The sequence below is a fragment of the Pseudopodoces humilis genome, chromosome 3, assembly GCF_049639895.1.
Source record: "Pseudopodoces humilis isolate 2021_Gansu_Grassland_sample_001 chromosome 3, ASM4963989v1, whole genome shotgun sequence".
Lineage (NCBI taxonomy): Eukaryota > Metazoa > Chordata > Aves > Passeriformes > Paridae > Pseudopodoces > Pseudopodoces humilis.
This window is the reverse complement of record NC_142202.1, coordinates 37,152,879-37,173,452: the sequence shown is the minus strand read 5'-3', so window position 1 is coordinate 37,173,452 and position 20,574 is coordinate 37,152,879. Positions and strand designations below refer to the sequence as shown.

Sequence of the window (20,574 nt, the reverse complement as noted above, 5' to 3'; positions counted from 1 at the left end):
GAATCTTTCTGATTGGCAAGGTTGGAGCACCCCAGGAACAAGAAGTCCTCACTACTCCACAGGTTAGCCGATCTTTGGGCTGTTTGTGCACAGGGTCGTTTCTGAGGGGTGGGTGTTCACCTGTCTGCACACAGACTGGGGGAGATGATGGACAGGTCCCTAAGACTGTATAATGTGCTGTGCTTATGAGTATGATGGATTAATAGATAAACATAATTTATAAGGCGGGTCATATATTAAATGTTTGTGACTCAAGCTGATTAAATTAAAAGTCACTGTGATGAATAGTCCAAACCAAAACTTTGCAGTAGAAAAAAATGCTTGTGGTGTCTTTGCATCTGAAAAACAAATGAAACTTGTGTATCTGAGGGACTTGTTTGCATTAGGCAAAAAGATGGTACATGCAGTGAGTGCATTGTTGCTATTAAATGTCCTAGGCCTGGGAGTCAGGCTGTAAATTGTTGCTCCAGCTCTCTCCAGCTGCCTGACCATGGACAAATCACCCTTTCAGACCTGAATATTAAAGCATATCTTCAGAATCTGGCTTTTGGGTGTAAGATGCTCTTAAGAGGTCAAAAGTTTCTTTTATGGAAGCCTCCAGGAAGTACCAAAATGCCTTTCCTTCTTGTCCCCTGTGTCTCCCCAGTGCCTGCAGACTGGAGTGTTACCTTTTGGATGAGAAGGGAATTGTGGCTTAACTTGGCAGTTTAGAGTCCTGTTGTCTTACCTGGCTGGGGGCTGCAGAGGTGACTTTGTTGGCTGGAGCAATATCCTGAGTAGAAGACTGTTGCAGCCTCTTTTTGAGCTGTGTCTTTGAGGATAAGCCTGTCCAGCAATGGCTGGGTGGAAACGTGTGCAGTGGCTGTTCACTTACCCTCTCTTGTTTTCTTTTTCAGAAGACTGATTTGGCTCAGGAACCAAAGGTGAGTGGAGCTATATGGGAGTTATCTCATTAGTAATTCTCAAGAATTACTTGAATTAACCTTCTCAAGTAAGGTTACTTAGGTTAGGCTTTTCCCAGGCTTTCAATTCTGTTGCTTGTAGTTTCATGCAGATGGATTTGTTCACTCTTAGTACAAACCCCTTGAAAAGAGACAAGTGAGGAGTGGAAGCAGAAGGGTCCAAATATCTCAGTTTCTCAGGGGGGTTCTTGGTACTGTTATTTCAGGGAGTGGGCGGCTTTAGATGGGAATCTGTGTTTTTCTCTGGCTCTGACCTTGTTCCTCCTCTCTTTTCACAGGCCCAGGCAAACTGTCGTGTGGGGATAGCGGCACTCAATACTTTGGCTGGCTACATTGACTGGGTAGCCCTAAGCCATATTACGGCAGACAACTGCAAGCTCTTGGAGATGTTGTGTCTGCTCCTAAATGAGCCTGAACTCCAAGTTGGAGCAGCAGAGTGTCTCCTGATTGCTGTCAGCAGGAAAGTGAGTTCTTCCTCCCTGGCTCTTCTGGCTCCCTTTTATTCTTCTCCTGTTCTCTTATATAACTTTTCAGACTGAACAATGATATCTTTGCCCTTTTATCTGAGAACCAAAATTCAAATTTAGCTGATTCTGTTAATGATTTTTGGTGTGAATGTCATGCCAACATAATACATAGAGCAACCATTGGAACCCTTTCAAAATTCCCTGCTCACTTCTCCTTGCAGTTTGAACTTGGAGGTTCTCACTGACCTTCTACCCCCCACTTCCTAGAACTGTGAAGTGGAAAATAATGTTATCAGCTGTGTCACCTGGCAGCTCAGAGAAATGACACCAGGATCTAAACAGGTGATTTGACCCATTTGTTCACAAGCAGCTGAGTGTCAGGGCTGAGTGTTTATCAGCTGCCTGTAAGTAACTAGCCAGTCTTCTGTGAATAAAAGATAACGTCTCAGGGTCAGTTTTGCCCTGTGAAGTTCCTGTGGTGGGATTGCTTGGAGACATTTTTTTAGATTGGATACCTTGGAATTATGGCAAGCTTTTACTTAAATCATATATGGACTGTAAGCCTCTCCCCAGATGGAAAGAAAACTGTGATTCTCCTAATTTTGCTTGCAGATGGAAATAAATATTTATGTAGATGGAAATAAATAGTTATGTTCTAATTGAGGCATGTGGTGTGTTTTGTGCGTAGGGTAAGCTGGAGGATCGGAAGCCTCTGATGGTCTTGTTTGGAGATGTTGCCATGCACTGCATCCTCTCTGCTGCCCAGTGAGTACCATGGTGCTGCTGTGATTTCATACAAAACTGCATACAAATGGCTCTGTAGGTGCAAAAGATACTGTTGCTTAGGAAAAGGAAGCAGGGACTGGATTGGAGAGAACAAAACCACTATTTCTTTTGCAAAATCTGGAAAACCAGGATTTGGTGGTTTTTTTTTTTCAAAACCCATAATTGAAAGAGGAAGAGGTGTAAATATCACAGCGTCCCTGGGTTTCTGTTTTAGCCTGAAACTGATCAGGAGGAGGGACTCTTTCAAAGAGGCAATTTCAGAGGTTTTAGATGCCAATAAAGCAGTACTTCTTGATAATAGCAAAGAAAATCCCACTGCAATAAAATCAAATTGCTCTAGTCCTCTTTTTATCTACAAGATAGTCAGCAGTGTGCCAGTCACCTACAGTGTGAGTAACTGTGATCCTGTTTTTCCCCCCTTCCCTCGTTCCCAGGACAGCAGATGGAGAAGGCCTGGTGGAGAAGCACTATGTTTTCTTGAAGAGACTTTGCCAAGTTTTGTGTGCATTGGGCAGCCAGCTATGTGCGTTGCTAGTAAGTCTTTATCAATACCAGCAGCAACCCTGGCAGGGCTAGTTTTTAGGGCTGGGGCTTGAGGCAACCCTAATCTAAGGTAGGACCAGGGTTCTCTGCACATTTGGCAGCTGTAGGGTTCTCTCCATGCATTTCCGAAAGGCAGAAATGGCTCTGCTATTAAGTGGGTTAACTGTATCCTGGCAAGTCATAGGAATGTAGACTGGAGGGACCCTGACTGATGCCAGGGCTTTGCTGTCATCAAGAACCATTTCCTATAACCTCTGTAAAATGCTGAGCTTCACTGAAAATTGGTCAGGTTTTTAGCTGACTACTGCTACAGAAAATCTAGTCCAGGAAATTACTCATCTATTGGAAGCCTTTTAAATTTCCCAGTAAAAATAACTCGGAGAGTATACCTGTCTGTTCTTCTACCAAGACTCTCAAGCTGAAGGAAGAAACGGGTTTTGTTCCTGCTGTTCATCTTTGTAATGCTTTGTGTCAAGGTTGAAATGAAATGCAAATTCATACTGTTGGTGCCATGCTGGTGCTGAATTCCCACTCCCTCCATTCAGCTCAGTGCTTCTACAATAAAGAGGGCAGGCTTGTTGAGAGATGCTATTTGTGGGGAGATTGAAGCAACCAGCCTGTAAAAGTGGTAGAGCAAAGTAAAATCTCATAAGGAGGGAAAGGAAAAACCAAAAACAACCTTTGAGACGTCATTCCTAAAAAGAGTGGACAACATACAGGGTGCATTACTACTTGCAGTGACTCCCCTTGCTGTTGGACAGTCAGAGCTGTTAATCCATAATGAAGTAATGAGATGGAGCTTGCTAATTCAGATTCACTTGGGAGAGGCAGCACTGAGCTGTACAGTTTCAGGGATGTTGAGGGCACCAGGCCATGTTACAGTTTCTGAGAAGCAGCAAAATTTGAATTCATGGCTCTGGGCAAAACTTAATTTCATTACAAACTTCCAAGAAGGTTACTGGTCATGGATGCACATATGTTAAATACACAAAATGTTTGGAGAAATTGGGTGAAATTATCTTTGTGTATTTTCTTGTGGAATTCTTCAGTTTGAATTGCACTACTTTGGTACTGCTATGTGGGGTTGACACAACGGGAGTAAAGTTGTGACTTGCGGCAACAGTAGTGGTTGTGAATTTGGTTTTAATGGAACTCCACTATGTGAGAAGTCACCCTTTACTTTTGGATGAGGGTGGTGGTGTCTCCAGCACCTCCAGGCTGGTCAACAGAACTTGATGCTCCTTGGGCTATACTGGTTTCAGAAAAAAATCAGTTGTTCAGTGTTTCTGTCTCTGCTCCTTTACAGTCTATGGCCTTGGATGTAGTGCTCCTGCTTTACCCTGAAACATACCATTTGTGAGCCCAGCCTGCCATAAAGTTAGTATTTTGTCTGAAATACTTCATGTTCCTCATAGGGCTCAGATTGTGATGTGGAAACGCCAGCCAACTTTGGAAAATACCTTGAGTCATTTTTAGCCTTCACAACCCATCCCAGCCAGGTATGTAAAGGACTGAAAGTTTCAAATGTGTTTGTGTGTGTGAATGCATAATTGAGCTAGCCTGTAGAAAACAGAACTTCAGCTGCTAAATACTGCTCTCCCGGCTCTCCATTTCAGCTGAAGGCCTGGAAGGCAGTGTTTTATACTCCATTACCACCCCATCAGGAGCAGTTCCTGACAGAGAACTGAGTAGAAAATTGAGAATTTGCAACCATCCCTGTTATTAGAGATTTTTTGCTTTCTGGGATTTTGGGGGGTGCCATCAAGGTGCCTTGGCCTCAACTTAATAGTCAGTATAATTTGCTGTTGGTTTCTGATAGCAGCACTTAATGTTAGCAGTGGAAATTCCAGCACTGAAATCCTCCTGCTTCTCTCTTTTCTCTCTTCCCCCAGTTTCTGCGGTCTTCCACCCAGATCACATGGGGAGCTCTTTTTCGGCATGAAGTTCTGTCTCACGACCCTTTGTTGCTGGCTGTTGTTCCCAAGTATCTCCGTGCATCAATGACCAACCTGGTGAAGGTATGTGAAAATCACAGTTGGTTGTGAGAAGGGGCCTGGTGAGCGTGGCCTGTGGGTCATGGGGGAGGAGACTACATTTTTGTTGTGTTGTGGCCAGACATGATCTCCAGGCTGCTGAGCACACAGTTGTATCTTACTCTTTGCCTCCAGCCTTCATCTCCTTGAAGCTAGTGTTAGCTGTGATGGGTGATTTTTCTTTGTTCCTGACCTTTTCCACTTTGTCTCCAGGTGGGCTTTCCTTCCAAAGCAGACAGCCCCAGCTGTGAATACTCCCGTTTTGATTTTGACAGTGATGAGGACTTCAATGCCTTCTTCAACTGTAAGTTGCCATGACCCTTTGTGCATTCTGTTGTCTGTGCCTTTCTTCCTGCTTTTAGTCACTGGCTGAGCTTGGAGCCTACCAAATTGGCTTGGCAGCTTCCATTTGCTTCTCAGCTTCTTAAGTCTGGATCTTGGAGTAAATTAAGTTAGGATTTTCCTAGGGCAGCTCATGTATTTAATTTTACTGTTATTTGTTGTTGTTTTGCTGGCTGGTCAGATAGATGGCCTAAATAGCATCCTGGTGTGAAAGCAAGTGTGTCTTTTGGTCACCTAGAGAAGGAAATCAAACAGCCTCAATTCATGCTCAGGTTAGGAAAGGAAGGCAGCTTACAAAATACTTTAGATGCCATTCCAGAAAGAAAATCTGTCTTGGCCCTGGTAGGAAGCTTCTGGTTTAGTACCAATGTAAAGAATATTTTAGCAGAACAAGGGCATGATATTTTAGTAAAAGCCTGTTTGCACAAGCCAGCTTTTAATCCAGGCAACAGTATTAAAGGCAGTGTCCTTGAAACTCTCCTGGAGCAGCGAGAATAGAGAAAAACAATGGCATTGTATATTGGGGAAAGAATGTAAAACAATATGTATTAACCAATAGTAGCTTGCTGAGCCCTCAGACCCTGTCGGACCCTATAAAAGTGTGCTAAAGATAGAAATAAATGACGTTCAACATACTTCTGTGAAGACTCGGTGAATAGTCTGAGTGGTTTTCCAGTATACCAGTAGCGGGAGTTGAGCAATTAAAATAGCCAAATTTAATCGGGATCTCAAACCAGTACTGGATATTAATGATTTTACTTTTTCTTTCATTTTGTATTTTTCTTCCCAAAACTGAAGTTGGTTCTCACTGGCTGGTGTAGTTCAGTACTAACTTGGGTGGGAGAACACATTGAATAAATTACATAAATTTTTACTTTTTACATTTATATCTGAAGATTTTAAGTGTTGTATTTTTTATTGCCTACTAGATAGTTTCACTTACTGTAATAAATCCATTTGAGTAGAAATGATAAAGTAGTTAAATGCACAAAGCCAGAATCTGAAATAGTTTTAGAGGGAGTTATATTGAAGACATTACATATATAAGAAATTATAATTAATTTGAAACACAAAATAAAGTTACTTGGCAACACAATTTTATTAAACAATGGAAGTTGCATTTGTACAGTCAGCAGAGCTGATTCTTTTGTGTGGTCATGCACCGGAATATTTTGGAACAAGTGAAATTCCTGTTCTGTACTTTGTTTTTAGTGTATTGAAATTTGAAATTTGAAAACAGGGCAGCTGGGTTTTGAGTTCACATTTGTTTGTCATTAGTTGAATAATCTAGAAGAAGTATGTGTAGCTAAAGGAAGTGGTAGTTACGTAATGCTAATAATTTTATCTCAGTATCCCAAGGTGCTCTGTAAGTGGCAAATGTTTATAGTTTGAGGACTATTTTAAATTAAGAATAGAGGCTTAATTGTAGTCAATCTGATTTAGCATTGATGCCTCCTCCTGGTTTGAAGAAACCTGAGAGCCAGACACAGTTAAGGGATAAGAGGTTTTTATCTTGGTGAAGTAAAAGGTACCACATTACACCTTGGCAGAGTGGTGCACCAATAAGAATCCTTATAAAATACCGAGGTAAAAACCCCTTATCCATTAATTGTGTCTGGCTCTCAGTTTTTAAGACCATAAGAAAACATCAGCATAGATTTTCATAATTCATACTGCATTTTAATTGTACTTTTTAATGTTAGTCCATCATTTTTTAGTCCACTTAAATTACTTCAAAAATTGCCTATCCTGTTGTACCTGCTTTACTGTTTGTGTATCTGTACCCACTACACAAAGCCAGACCAAAAGTCCGTAGTGCTCATGGGTCTGCAAAATTTGCAGCATCAGCTGGTTTCTTGGGGTCTGATTTTTCCCTGCAGCTTTCCGAGCCCAGCAAGGAGAGGTGATGAGGATGGCTTGTCGTCTGGACCCTCTAACTGGCTTCCAAATGGCTGGTGAATGGCTGAAGTACCAACTCACAGCTCCTGTTGATCCTGGACCCATGAACTGTAGGTTGCCTGAAAAAAGTTAGGGATATGGGATTTGTTTTTTAATTAAAGCCAAGAAGAAATTTCTTGGCCTTTTTTTTTGTTGATGTTGTTGCAGTTTTTTAAGTGGTAGCCAAGACTCCATGCAAGATTTTCAGGCTTTTGAGGTTTTTGCAAGTTAAAAGCAAAACCATGTCAAACCCATCCCTTCCGTAATTTTTCCCTTTGGAGCCTACATGTGGAATAAGTAATGTAAAGCCCCTGGCTCCTCCTTTCCTCCCTCGAAATCTGTCTGCAGAACAGGTACAGATGTCCCTCTGATACAATTTTACAATTGTTTGGGCCATTTTATCTTTGTAACATTGATTACTTTCGTTAGGGAAGTTATGCCTATCTGGAAAACCCATTGTTACTCACTTTTGCTTCCCCTGCTGTGAAGGAAGGCTGCTTGGTGCTCTGCAAAGTCACACCGAGAGCAGTCTTGCCTGCAGTGCTGAGTCTGGGCATGTGGTCTCCCTTCTTTTCCCTTCTGTGATTTGTTCATATTGCTCTGCATAGTACCTTAAAGACTTATGTCTCAGGAGCCTTCAATTGAGTGAAGCAAATCACACGGGATTACCTTAATTGCTCCCAGTGCATCCCTGCCTGCAGAGTGTGCTTAAAATACTTGTGAGTGCTAAGGTCCTGCAGCACAGGAACTTACCAGGCTGCTGCTGAGGAGCATGGTGAAAGCTCCAGTGTTCTCTTCCTTTCAGCTAAGACAGGCGAAGGTCTCTGCTCCATCTTCTCTCCATCCTTTGTGCAGTGGGATGCCATGACCTTCTTCTCAGAGAGCGTCATCAGCCAGATGTTTCGAACCATGGATAAAGATGTATGTGTATCCCATGCTCCTGCCTTCTCTCCTGGCTTCTTCGGGGTCAACACCAGTGGGTTTTTGCAGTCATGTTACTTGAGCAGTTTGTTGTAACTGGTTATCTCATGCAAAACCCAGATTGTTTGGTGAGCCATTCTCATGAGAAATAATGACCCTTCTTTTGATGACACCAAACTCATACTGGCAGGTCTTAATTTTGGACACTATGGGATGAGAAGTCACAGGAGAGTGCTCAGGTGACATGCTTTTGCATAGTGCCTTGCTAGAGTAGAAGAGATTGCTTAAGGAAAAATGTATTGAGTTATTTAATTATCCTCTTAATAGATTCCCTTTATTTTTTTTTATACTTCTAGCTAAATGAGAGGAACTTATGCCCACAGAGTAGATCAGAAGCATTTATCTTTTGTTCAACAACAGGCAAATCAGAAGGATCAGTTTGATGTGGACTGATTTGATTTTTTTATTAGATTAAGCTGCTCATGCACTCATCAGTCTAATCACAGTAGAATAATTATGTGGGTCAATACAGTTGGTTAAGCATGGAATCTGTTGGACACTGTCAAGAGGAGAACTGGGAGACAGACTGAGAGAGGAAATTTGCCTTTCCCAGAGGGGGTGCAAGCAATAATATGGGGACTAGAGACTGATGTCTCAAGACTGCCCTATCAGCAGTGGCGATGCTGTCCTTTTTGCCTCAGCCTTTTTCCGTGTTTTTGTACTAAGTATACTACAGCTTGGAGTACTGAGTGTTGCTTCCCTTTTTCTTTCTTTTTTTTTTTTTTTTTTTTTCTACCTTTGTAGGAAATCCCAGTGAATGATGGCATAGATCTGCTGCAGCTTGTCCTTAATTTTGAAACAAAAGATCCTCTCATCCTGTCCTGTGTGCTCACCAACGTCTCTGCTCTCTTTCCATTTGTCACTTACCGACCAGAATACCTCCCGCAAGTACTTTCCAAGGTAGGTACGTGCAGAGCCTGCTAAAATCACATCAGCTTTTTGTGGTGCAAGGCTCTTGCACTAAACTACAGGAGTCAATCCTCTTGGTGTTGCTGTCAGGGAAGGACTATCCTTCATGTTAAAGATGGGAGAAACCGAGACTGAGGCTTGTCACAAGAAGAGTAATGTTAATTAACCCAAATTTTGTAGTTCTTAGCCTTAAATCTTAGTATTATGAGTGCATGCTCTGGCCATTTTTATTTCAAGGCCTCACTGTATTGATGATTCAACTTTCAGCTTACTCAGGGGTTCTTCACTGACTTCAGTGAAATTGCACTAAAATCTTTATTACATGTCCCTTGAGCTCAAACAGACGTGAGTACTAAATATTAACAAGTTATATGAGTTTTTGATTTTTCTTTTCTTTTCTCACAGCTGTTTGCTTCAGTTACCTTTGAAGTTGTAGAAGAAAGTAAGGTACGTCTGAATTATCTACTAATGAGCTATAACAGTTGGATCAAATCATATTCTAGTGGAGAGACCATCCTTAGTCTGAAGACTGCTGAAGTAGGCTTCTCAAGCACAGTTCTGCTCCTGAAAATCTGGGCAGTCTAGATACTGCTGATCTCTACTAAGCTTTGGCTCACAAGCTTAGAATGCTATAGGTGTGGTCTAAGACCAATACACTTAGTTTCCCCAGTCAGTGCAGGCCTTCCTGAGAGTGAAATACCTTCATTAGCTCTGTGTATTCTTTCAGTACTTGGTATACATGGCACTGAAGGATGCCTGTAAACCCACCAGTTACCTAAGGAATGCTTGGAGTCTTAAAACAGTCAGTAAGAGCCATGGCATCCTCACTCCTAAAGTACAGCTTGTTTGAACATGGACTTCTTGAGCTGGCTACTGCTGCAGAGGAAATTTGATTGCTGCGTGATTGTTTGGAGGGAGCAGGGGAGGCATGGAAATGTTTTTTTGATCTGTGCTCAACAGTGCAGAAAAATACACATAATGAATCTGTCTCTTGAAGATACCCTGCATTTGGCTGAACTTTTGTTTTGTTGCATTGAAGTTTGTTGTGTCTGTCCAGGCTCCTAGAACTCGAGCAGTGAAGAATGTGAGAAGGCATGCATGCTCCTCAATCATAAAGATGTGCCGGGATTACCCTCAGCTTGTCCTGGTATGTAAATGCAGTTGTCATGAAGAATCTTGCCTCAGTTTCAGTTGAATTTTGTGGGATTTTCAAGTTCCTTGACTGCAGTCTCTGCTTTCCTTGCAAGAAGCATTCCTGCTACACAAATGGCAAAGTGGTTCATTCCCTGTACCTCTTTCCTTCCCCACTGAAAAATTTTCTGCCTGAAGAGCTGAATTGTAGGTTGGTGGGTTAAATGTAAAAGGTATGAGGAGGAGGAGGATACAAGCAGCACTGCATTGGTTTCATGGGAATGTTTGCTGAATGTCCATGTTATCACCTGTGCTGGTCTCTGTTGATTCCTTAGCTGAAGACACTAGCATAGCTAATCACTAGATTTTCTTCTGTTACTTAACAGAATATAGGAGGAAAAGGAGAGTATTTGATTTTTGGATGGGCTTGAGGAGATTAGAAAACAAATACATTTAAATTCTATGAGCTATGTTTTGTTTGTTTTGCTGAAGTAAACAGTCTCTGCATGCAACATTCTTTAGATGTGTTTCTGTGGAGTGGGACCTAGGATTATGGGAGGACCATAGGATATTGCTAGTTTAAACAAAGACATTTTTAAAGGATGTTAATTAAGGTAATTTGGAGGTTCCAGTCTGCATTCTGCAATTGATGCTAAGAACTAATGGGTTGTTTTTTGTTCTACTTCATTGGTCATTGAGCTATAGCAGTCTCTTTCCCATGGCCAGACATCCTCACTAGGAGAGCCAAGGACCCAGAGTTGCACCAAAAGATGTTCAGATGACTTTACTGAAGGGGATGATTGCTAATGCTTGTACAAAATTATGGGTAGACGTGGTGACAACTGGAGAGAAGGAAAGGAAGAAATGCAAGAATTCCTGTGGCACTCATTGTAACCATATGAATTGTTACCACAAGCAAAGATACAGAAGAATCCTCAGTGTGGCCAAAGAAGCAAGGTGCTTTCTGTGAGCAAATAAAAGCACCAGAACCGATTTGAGGTGTGATACTGCTTTAAGGGATATAACTGCCTAGGGAGAGATTTCCTGTTCCTATTTCAGTCATTCTGGAGAGTTAAAGTAAAATGGATGCAAGATAATAATACAGGGGTGGGGAAGAATAGAAATTTTCTTAGACTGAACATGAAGAGAAGCTTGAGTGTGAGGAGGAGATGCCTATGCTGAGAAAAAGTAACAGACATGCTCCTCCAGCTGTACAGTACACCCCTTCTCTACCTCCCCCAGTGGCCCTCCTCTGTACCAAATGCATGATGCTTTTCCACTTGGATTTGTTTTGTAGCCAAACTTTGAGATGTTGTACAACCACGTGAAACAGCTGCTGTCAAATGAGCTACTTCTGACGCAGATGGAGAAGTGTGCTCTTATGGAGGCCCTTGTCCTCATCAGCAACCAGTTTAAGGACTATGAGCGACAGAAAGCTTTCCTGGAGGAGCTCATGGCTCCTGTGGCCGGCTTATGGCTCTCCCCAGAGATGCAGAGGTATGGGTTATTTTTCATTCTGTTGGTCATTTCTTCTCCAGCTTTGAGCTGGAGGTGTTGAGGAAGTAATGCCATGCCCAGTAAGGAAACACAGAAGCCACAGGAAGGTGGTGTGGGCTGCCTGTGCCTCTTGACCTCCTGTGCTGGGAGCAGCTATTGTGATAATAGTTCTACAGTTCAGAAACTGCCAACAGACTAAATGCTGTTTGCTGAAAGTTTCTGGGTAAGAGTTGCTTAAGGTAATAAAGGAACATTCCCCAGCATGCTCAAAGCATTTGCAGAAAATAAGAAATAAAAGACATCCTTGCTCATCCCCAGGAGAAGGTAGGAAGCTGAGTTCTTACTAAAGCTGAGATGTCATGTGGCTCTGGGTGGCTGGGCATGCACAAGCGTTTTCCCAGCAGGGCCATCTTCCTAAGAGATTTGAATCTTTTAGATCTCAACAGCCCAAGAGAACTGATAATGTTTGAAGAGTGTACACATCTCTGATGCTTTTAATCCTGTTCCCACATACAGGATGGAGTACTACCTAGCCTCTATAGCCTTCTCTGTATTTGTTAGATGTTTATTGCCAGTGCAAAGCTCTGCTTAAATTCCCTGGTAAAAACAATAATCCCATTGCTGTCTTTTGCTGCTGCCAGAGTCCTCTCAGATCCTGAAGCCTTTATATCCTACGTGGGTGCAGACAATAAAATTGCTGATCCAGTCTTGGAAGATCCTAGTGGCCTGAACCGGTCTAGAGTGAGTATCATTGCCAGGAGAGGTGTAATCACTAGTGAAAGGAGACCTGCCTCCTTCCATCCCCCATTTCTTTTGTGATTACACACGAGGTCTCCTGATTATGTATTTCTTTGGAGTGTGGATCAATAGGTTTTTCAGATTGCAGAATAACAGGCTGGTCTTGGCTCTTTAATCTACAGTAAAGAGCATGCAGGCCATGCAAAACCATATTGCTTATCAGAGTGAAGCACACTGTTTCCTACTCTTTGTTTAATGGAGTTTGGTTTTGGAGAAGCAATTGATTTACATGATTTTTGGAAAGGTGTCACAGTGAACTGTGCTTTTTAAACCAGGCAGTATGGAAAACCTTGTGCTCAGACTGGAGCACAGAACATAATTAAAATTCACCTGCAGAGATATGTGTTGAATTGTTAGTGTAAGGTCTCTGCTTGGACTGCAAATGGAGTTGCTGTCCTTAGATCTGTAGAAGATGCTGAAATGCAGTCCATAGAGATGTGCATGTGATTTGGGGCTAATGTGTCATCTTGGATCCTGCATCTATCCCAGCACATGAAGGACATGAGGAACTGATGGTCTGGACCCTTTTAGCAGCCTGTCTGGCTGCTTGCGTGCTCTTGAGAGGGTATGCATTGTCTGATAACGAATTCCTAGGCCATCCTGCCATGGCCAGGGCTCTCTGAGGTTGATGGAATATAGCATGATCATTTGCTGCATTTTCCTGGCAGCAAACTCACCAGAGTTTGTTCCTGTCACCAGGTTAGGTTCACTGCCTGACATTCCCTTTGATATGGGATGATGACATGTTTCTCTGAGAACCTGTTGATTCAGACTGTGATCTGACTACAGAATGCTTCTCTACATCTCTTGCTGCAGATAAGCTTTTGTGTGTACACCATTCTGGGAGTTGTGAAACGAGCTCGTTGGCCTGCTGCTACTGAAGAGGCAAAAGCTGGAGGATTCTTTTTGGGGTACCTGCCCAGTGGAACTCCAATGTACCGTAATCCCTGCACTGAGCAGGTCCTGAAGCTTTTTGACAATTTACTTGCTCTCATAAGGTGGGTCAAGTTGACTTGAAATCATTTACGTTGGCTTATAAATCTCTGAAAGCCAGACTGTGATAGACATGCGGAATGCTCAGAGCATGTTTGCCCAGTGAAGCCAGTGGGAATACGAGTTGGTGCCAGTGCCCAAGTACTGTTCCTGACTGTTCACAGTGGGGACTGGCACTGGGGAAACTGGAGCCTTCTGAATGTTCATTGGTCTGGCCTGCAAGAGGCCATCAAAGCTAATGGGAGCTTGTGCTGGGGTTGCCTTCGCCCCCTCCACTGCTGTAGTTCTGCCACCCAGTTAATGATTTCTCAGCTAACATCTGTGTTCTGCCCTCAGCCCCTACAAGGGGCTCTCCCGTCACCACCAGGGCAGTCCCAGCTCTCATCACATCCTGTTTGCATTGTTCTCTCTTCAGTGTTAAATTAAGCTGGCTTTGCTGAACATGAGCAGCAGCCTCCTCTTCAAGAGCAGTGTCTGCTTTTGAAATTAGTGGATGCATACTCTCAGGCTGTTGCAGTGACTCTGAGTGTCACCAGTGTTGTGTAGATCTGGGGCAGCCAGGGGAGGGAGCAAGAGAAGGCAGAAAAGGGAAATCCTGAATAACACAGTCCCCAGAATTATAAAGAAGTCTCTCTCAGGGTAACTCCAGACACTGGGATTTTGCCAGACTTATGGGACAGTTTTATGAGATAACATGTTACATGCTTGAAAACTATGCTCTGTTCTTGGCAGGGGCCTTTTAAGAAAGAACATTTTCAGATCCACTTTGATTTTTCAGCTCCTGGGTTTGTAAGGGAAGGGGCCCTGTTACCTAAGTTCTCTCTAGTTGAGTATGTTTAGCAGTCACTCAGCTCAGGAATGTGCTGCTTGCAGAGAGAAGCAACATGCTGGACTGTTGGGAAAAGCACACACTGTCTTGGCCCACACTAGCAGTGTTTCTCATCACTGAACTCTGTGTAGCACAGTGTGTGGTACTTCGGCCAGTGACCAGCTAGACATACAGAATTGTGCTTGAAGTGTTTTTGCCTTTTATGCTGGAAGGCTGAAGATCCTATTGATGAGTTTTAGGGAGAGGTTAGGTAGAGTTGCCCTGAGTAGCAGTAGCTTCATGCCATTTCTTTCTGACACATGTCATATTGTGTGAGACCAACTAAACCAGTGCTCAAGGTCTGAACAGGCTGCAATAGACACTTTTTCCTCAACCAGTCACTGTTCCTACCACAATTTGTGCCTTAGTAAAATCACTTGGGATCTCTGTTACAGCAAGCTTAGGAAACTGTCATCCAACTTCTATCACCACTTCTGTAAAGAAGCAGAAACTCAGTGTCTGGCTTTTGCCACCTCCAAGAGAACACATGAGCTATGTTCTCTATTTAGTGTATAAAGGAAGAGGCTCCATGGCTGGTTTGGGCTTTTTTTGAGAAAATGCATCTGTGTTGTTCAAGCATCTCACCTGCAGACCAAAATATTTTCTGTGTACATGGTAGTAACATACATGGAGAAACCTGTACTTCACTCAAAGGTATCTGGGCTTTTCTTAAGGCTAGGTGCTCTAACAAGAACCAATGAATAATGTATTAAGAAAGTAGATCTTTATGCTTCATATTTTTCCATTGCTGCTGCTGGATATATAAGCCTCTGTCTGACAACTGCAATCTCATAGTTGTTCAGTGCAAGTGCTGATGATGATGCTTATGTCTTTTTGGCAAAGCTGTTTTGGCTGGAGCTCCTGTTGTGTTCTTTGCTGAGTTCAGGTGCCTTTTCTCCATGTATATCTTCCTCAAGCCCTCTTTAATATGGACCACACAGGAGAATATGGAATCTGTAGCTGCCTGTCAGCAGGCAGGAGGTACTGGGATATGAGGAAGGCTGCCTGGCAGGAAAACTGCTTGTGTTGAGGATGCCTTCAGGGACATAGTTGCATTACTATCTGGGGATGGATGCTTCTCTTAGATCTGTGCCATTGGGCAGCTCTCTGTAGGGATAAGCAACATCCAGTGCTGCCCACGTGCTTATGTGGGACAGAGATACATAAGTCCCTGCAGGTTGTGTTGGTTTCTGTGTGAGCAGATGTGCAAGTAGCAGTAGCATGGGTCTGGCTGAGCAGGTGGGTCCGCTGCTCTCTGGATGGTGTGTGGCATTCTGCTGCTGTGTTAGCAGACAGAAGCAGTGAAGCTGTTAAGCCATTAGCCTTTGCCAGGGTGGTAAGTAGCTTGAAGGTAGGTTATGGGTGAGATCAGAGAACTGAGAAGAATGAGATAGTCCAGGCAGTGGAAAAATAAGGTATCTTTGAATGGCATCTACCTGTGTTTGTGTTGGTAGCTGTATTTAATTAATTATTTTGAAGTTGCTTTATTAATCACTGCTTGCAGTTTCCAGACTAATGATTCTCCTGTCCTCTGTGGCACCTCATTTCATGTAGGTGTTTTCTAGCTTCTGGCTTAAAATGTTCACTCCTGAATGTAAACCCAAATCATGCTTTTCAGCCACCTTGGTGCATTTCTGCAGTCAGTAGCTGCATGACCTGATGGGTGCAGAGTCTTTATTGTGCTGGGATTTGCTCGTGTTTTGTTACAAATTAAGTGCTCAGGCTCAGCAAATGCTTTGCTTAGACAAAGGCTTTTTTGGAGCTCCTGATGACGAGATGCTGATATTGCCAAAGCATTAATGCTGGTGAAAGAATTCTTGGGTAGACATGGATGCTGGAGGCATTTTCATTTTAGACAGCTCCAGCTTTGGAAAAGGATTGTTCGATCATGGACTGTCCTGAAGGACTCATCTTCTGGTTTACAAGCTGTTCTCTCTAGGCATCAGATACTCTTTCTAGCAGAGCTGTGACCATCACTGAAAATTCCCCAAGTCCTGCCATATCCTTTGCTTGTCTTTTCTAAAGCAGAAATGTCTCTTGAAATTAGTTTTACTTTGTTTTCCTGTGTGTGGGGTACCCAGGAGTGCTGATTAGTCTCAGCTGGAACATGCCTAGGGCCTACATCATCATACATGAAGGCTGTTGGATGCCTTTTTCACTTCCATGGGGGGCGGGTGATAGGCCATTTTCTTTCCATTCCCACTGGAAACTTGCTAAGGTATTAAGAGAGCATGCCCTGTAAGTGAACATCTGCCTTCCAACTCTCAGACTTAAAATGCTTCAAGGACTCTGAAACAACTAAGGACCATGACCTTCAGGATATGATGTCTGGCCTGTCCTGCTGGAGTTAGTGCAGTGGGATTTCAGGGTTCACCTTTGCAATTCCACAGTCCCTGCATTTGCCCCACTGGCCTTCCTCCCAGCATGAAGCAAAGCCAACACTGGCGTGCAGTGGGCAGGAGACATACAAGAGATTATTTTAGTGGCTAGGTTTCAGCCTCAAGCAGAAATGTACAGCTTTTTGAGTCAGTGGGGGCAACATTAACCAGTGTGGAAGCTGGGCTGTTCCCTGGCCCTTCTTGGCAAAGTAGAATCAGCTTGTACCCCTTTGAGGCCTGTTGCATGGTGTTAGATTCAGCCCAGAATGAGAGTATGAGTCTTTAAGAAGTCATTTGTGTAGCTCTTTCTTAAGAAGTTCACATACTTGCCTTCCTCACGTGCAGTGAGCAGGGTAGTATTTAACACTTGCAGAGAGAAACGGGATAGTTGTGGTTTTGGAGCTTTCTGCAAATGCAGGCAGTCATCACTGCATCGGGGTTGCCGGAATTATGAACGTAGACCTTAAAAGAAAAATACCCAAAGAACCAATAATTAATACGTGAAAGCTGAGACTCTGGAGAACATCCTGAGGTTGGTCCACCCTCCCTTCCCCCAGCCATTCCCATGTACCCCCTGCTTTGGGAAACGCTGCTTGAGGAGGAGATACTGAGTTGCCCTTGATCACCTCTAGAAGCAGGTACAATGGCATTGCAGTTTTGGAGGAGGCTGCAGGATTTGTGCTGTGTGCAGCTGGCGACACCCAGAGTGGAGGTCTGAGGTCTCAAAGGAGAGAGGTAGGTGAGAGAGACACCCCGGCCGAGTCCAGCTCTGAGTGTCAGTACCCTGGCTAAGAGAGGGGACGAGACCCATTTTGGCCTGGATGGCAAGAACCAGCCACCCATGGCTGAATTGGTATCCCTTGCGGACAGCTGACAGCACCCACTTCCTGTGATGCAGAATTGTTCCCAGCTGGATGTGTTGTCCAGGGTGCATGTGTGCCTGCCATGAGTAACATCTCATCAGACTGATGTTCTCACTAGAGTCCCTCCAATGCCACCTGCCATTCTGGGAACTGTGACCCATCCCTGAGGGGCAGTGTGTGTATTTTAGAGCTGAAACAGCCCCTCCCTCTGCAGGGGCCTTAGGTACAGAAGATCTTTTGAGACAACAGAATCTATGTCTTCTCAGTTTTAAGAATACATTCTCTGATCCCTTTGGCCAAGCTAATAAGTTGTTCCCAGCATCATCTGAAGAATTGCTGGGAGTTTTTACTGCCAATGCTTGCAGGGGGTGGGATGAACTGAAATAAGTGGAAGGGGCAGCCAGGAGATGCAGGACAGGAGGTGGAGTCACTCCATGTCTCTCTTGAGTCAGCTTCCCCAATATTTTTGCAGGTGAGGAAGGGGGATCCCATGCACATGTGCGTGGTCTCACCTTCCTCATCATCTGCCTCAGAAGAGCAGGTCACAAGCTGAAGGAGAGGATTCCACTGTCAAGGGCAAAAAGGGGTTGACTTACATGAGTATAAACCAAATGCTCTTCTGTTTCAGAACTCACAACAACCTCTACATGCCAGAGATGGTGGCTAGGCTGGGGGATACATTTGCAAAGGCCTTGGACATGCTGGAGGTGGAGAAGAATGCCATTCTAGGTAAGAGGCTTCTTTTCAGGAGGGCATATGTGGGCAGATTCTTAGGGATATGAGTCAATGATCTCTCCATAACAGCGGAAGTGAAATAGGGCTGGAGGACCAGGTTCTTCATAGTATTTGCAGCTCAGCTGTGATTTGAACTGGCTGAAACAAAGACATTAAATTTTAAGTTATAGGTCTCAGACACATTGGTTCCTTCTGCATGCATTGAAGGGTATGCTACAAAACTGCTTGTCCCAACTGTGGGAAGGTGGTGGTTTCTGCAGCATGGCATTTCAGGCTGCAGAGGCTGAATGGAGGATGCTGTAATTGTCTGCCTTTGAGCACAATTAGTGCTCAGAAGGAGCCCTGAGTGCTGGTGCAGAGACCTGTCCTGGAGGGCAAGAGCCAAGTTGTGCAGTGTGGCACTGGCGTTTGTTTCTAGACAGTGTGCTAGAAAGAAGCCTTTGGAACCTTCTTAAAACAGGTGTGAGCTTGTGACACAGGAGCCTTTCCAGCCAAGCAGAAGCAGATGGCTTTGTGGATAAAGTGTGGATCATAACTTTGGAAATGGGGGTTTAATTTCAGGTTCTGACAGACAGTAAAATATTTTGGGGAAGTTGCTTTGTCTTTCTCCATTTCCTATCTATAAAATGAGGACATGCTTCCTTTATCTGACTTTAAAAACTGTCTGTGAGCCCCTGCACATAAAGCAGCAGGGCCTTGATCTCCGCTCTAAACTTTTTAATATCATAGTTCGACAGTAGCCTGTATCCTGGCAGAGAATACAGACCTGAAGGAATGAGCTATTAGAGGAGCTACAGCAACCTCAGTGGAAACAACTTTGCTCTGGGTGCAGCCATCCTGAACCTGACTGTCCTCTGACTTTCTGCCCTAGGGTTGCTGCACCACTTCCTATTTGGCTCTTGCCAAGGGTTTCCCTTGCTGCCATCAAGCTGGCTGGGGCCTGCCCAGTGTGCTCTGAAGGTGCACTGTGTTCTCACCATTAATGTAACTGAAGTTTATTCCTTTCCACAGGTCTCCCTCAGCCTTTGTTGGAGCTTTATGACTCTCCTGTTTACAAAACAGTCTTAGAAAGGATGCAGGGCTTCTTCTGTACCCTCTATGACAACTGGTAAGAGCACCACATCTCTCACCACGATTCATCACTGCACAGGCAGAGCAGTAGGTTATTGTGGGGTCCTGACTTCCTTTAGAGTCAGACTTCTGGCATGAGTTGTATCCTGCAGTATGCAAGTACAAGCTGCAGTGGTGGCCTGTACTGAGTGATTGTAACCTGCCACACAGACGTGGAACGGTCTGGAAAAAGTACCTCAAAATGGGGATCTGCTTTTAGCTCTTCTGTAGTTAGGTAGTCAGATTGGAGCGCTTACCTGATACCCTCATCTGGTTTATCTCTTTTGCCACTTCTAATTATGTGCCAGGGTACATCAGCACTTGAAAATACCTTGTAGTGCTTAAATGCTTAAGTCATTGTTCCTCTGCAGGTATCCCAGAAAAAAAAGAGATAGTGTGCTAAAATTCCTCCACAGTATTTGTTTAGGAATGTGACAACTGTGTAGTCTTAAGATGATAGTACTTGTAGCCTTTGCAGATCAGAGATGTGGTACTTGTTATGTGGCAGACTTGTAACCAATTTGTTTTCTGTTGAAGTTTTCACATCCTGGGAAATGCAGGCCCCTCCATGCAACAGGATTTCTACACTGTTGAGGGTCTCGCCACCCAGCTCCTCAGCTCTGCTTTCAACAACCTCAACAACATTCCTGATTACAGACTGCGTCCCATGCTCCGTATCCTTCCATCACTCTCTAATGCCAGCTTGGGAGGCTCTGAAGACATAAATTTAAACCTTGCATTGTTTTCAGTATGGCCAAGACAAAGAAGGGTGATTGAGGAGGTAAACAGACAGGGTACACCTGGTGCAGATGATGTGTGAGCCTAGGAGGGCATGAGCAGAAAGAGCACTGCATAATAAAGGTCAGAATAAATGCACAGGATTTGTGTGGTTCTGGAGGCACTGTGAGAGGGGTGTAAGTGCCTTCTGAGGGGCAAAGGGGCTTGTATAGTGAGCAGCTTGACATTAGGATGTGTTTCTCTGGGAGATCATGTGGGTTTCCCAGCCCACTTTCCGGGGCTAGACATTGAGTCTCACAGCTAGGAAATGGGTGCTAAGCACCCTTAACTTTCTCAGCTGAACTGTCAGGGGAGAGAGCTGAATAACTGATGTTCTTGCTGTATAGAGATGCCATTTGTTAATTCAGGGCTGTGAGAAAGTGTCTGTCCCTTGGCCTCCCAGTGGAATGGGTTGGCTTGGGCACTGTGCTGCAGTCTCCCTAGCAGCTGGCCTTAGGTCTTG

At 43.9% G+C, this 20,574-nt stretch overlaps 1 protein-coding gene across 4 annotated transcripts in view; it reads left to right on the top strand.

Moving 5' to 3' along the window:
- The window catches only part of XPO5 (exportin 5), a 30,147-nt gene that overhangs the window by 3,445 nt on the left and 6,128 nt on the right, over nt 1-20,574 (top strand). The window contains exons 6-24 of one of the 4 annotated variants that reach the window (XM_014255987.2): nt 21-62; nt 897-923; nt 1,241-1,426; nt 2,118-2,194; nt 2,650-2,749; nt 4,174-4,257; nt 4,651-4,776; nt 5,005-5,095; nt 7,014-7,142; nt 7,877-7,992; nt 8,797-8,952; nt 9,367-9,408; nt 10,001-10,108; nt 11,390-11,589; nt 12,231-12,330; nt 13,204-13,385; nt 18,118-18,218; nt 19,236-19,332; nt 19,872-20,008. In XM_014255987.2, coding sequence (XP_014111462.1) covers nt 21-62; nt 897-923; nt 1,241-1,426; nt 2,118-2,194; nt 2,650-2,749; nt 4,174-4,257; nt 4,651-4,776; nt 5,005-5,095; nt 7,014-7,142; nt 7,877-7,992; nt 8,797-8,952; nt 9,367-9,408; nt 10,001-10,108; nt 11,390-11,589; nt 12,231-12,330; nt 13,204-13,385; nt 18,118-18,218; nt 19,236-19,332; nt 19,872-20,008 — 2,101 coding nt within the window. The remainder of the gene's footprint in view (nt 1-20; nt 63-896; nt 924-1,240; nt 1,427-2,117; nt 2,195-2,649; nt 2,750-4,173; nt 4,258-4,650; nt 4,777-5,004; nt 5,096-7,013; nt 7,143-7,876; nt 7,993-8,796; nt 8,953-9,366; nt 9,409-10,000; nt 10,109-11,389; nt 11,590-12,230; nt 12,331-13,203; nt 13,386-18,117; nt 18,219-19,235; nt 19,333-19,871; nt 20,009-20,574) is intronic. The other 3 variants (XM_014255989.2, XM_005526919.3, XM_014255990.2) reach the window with 3 other exon arrangements.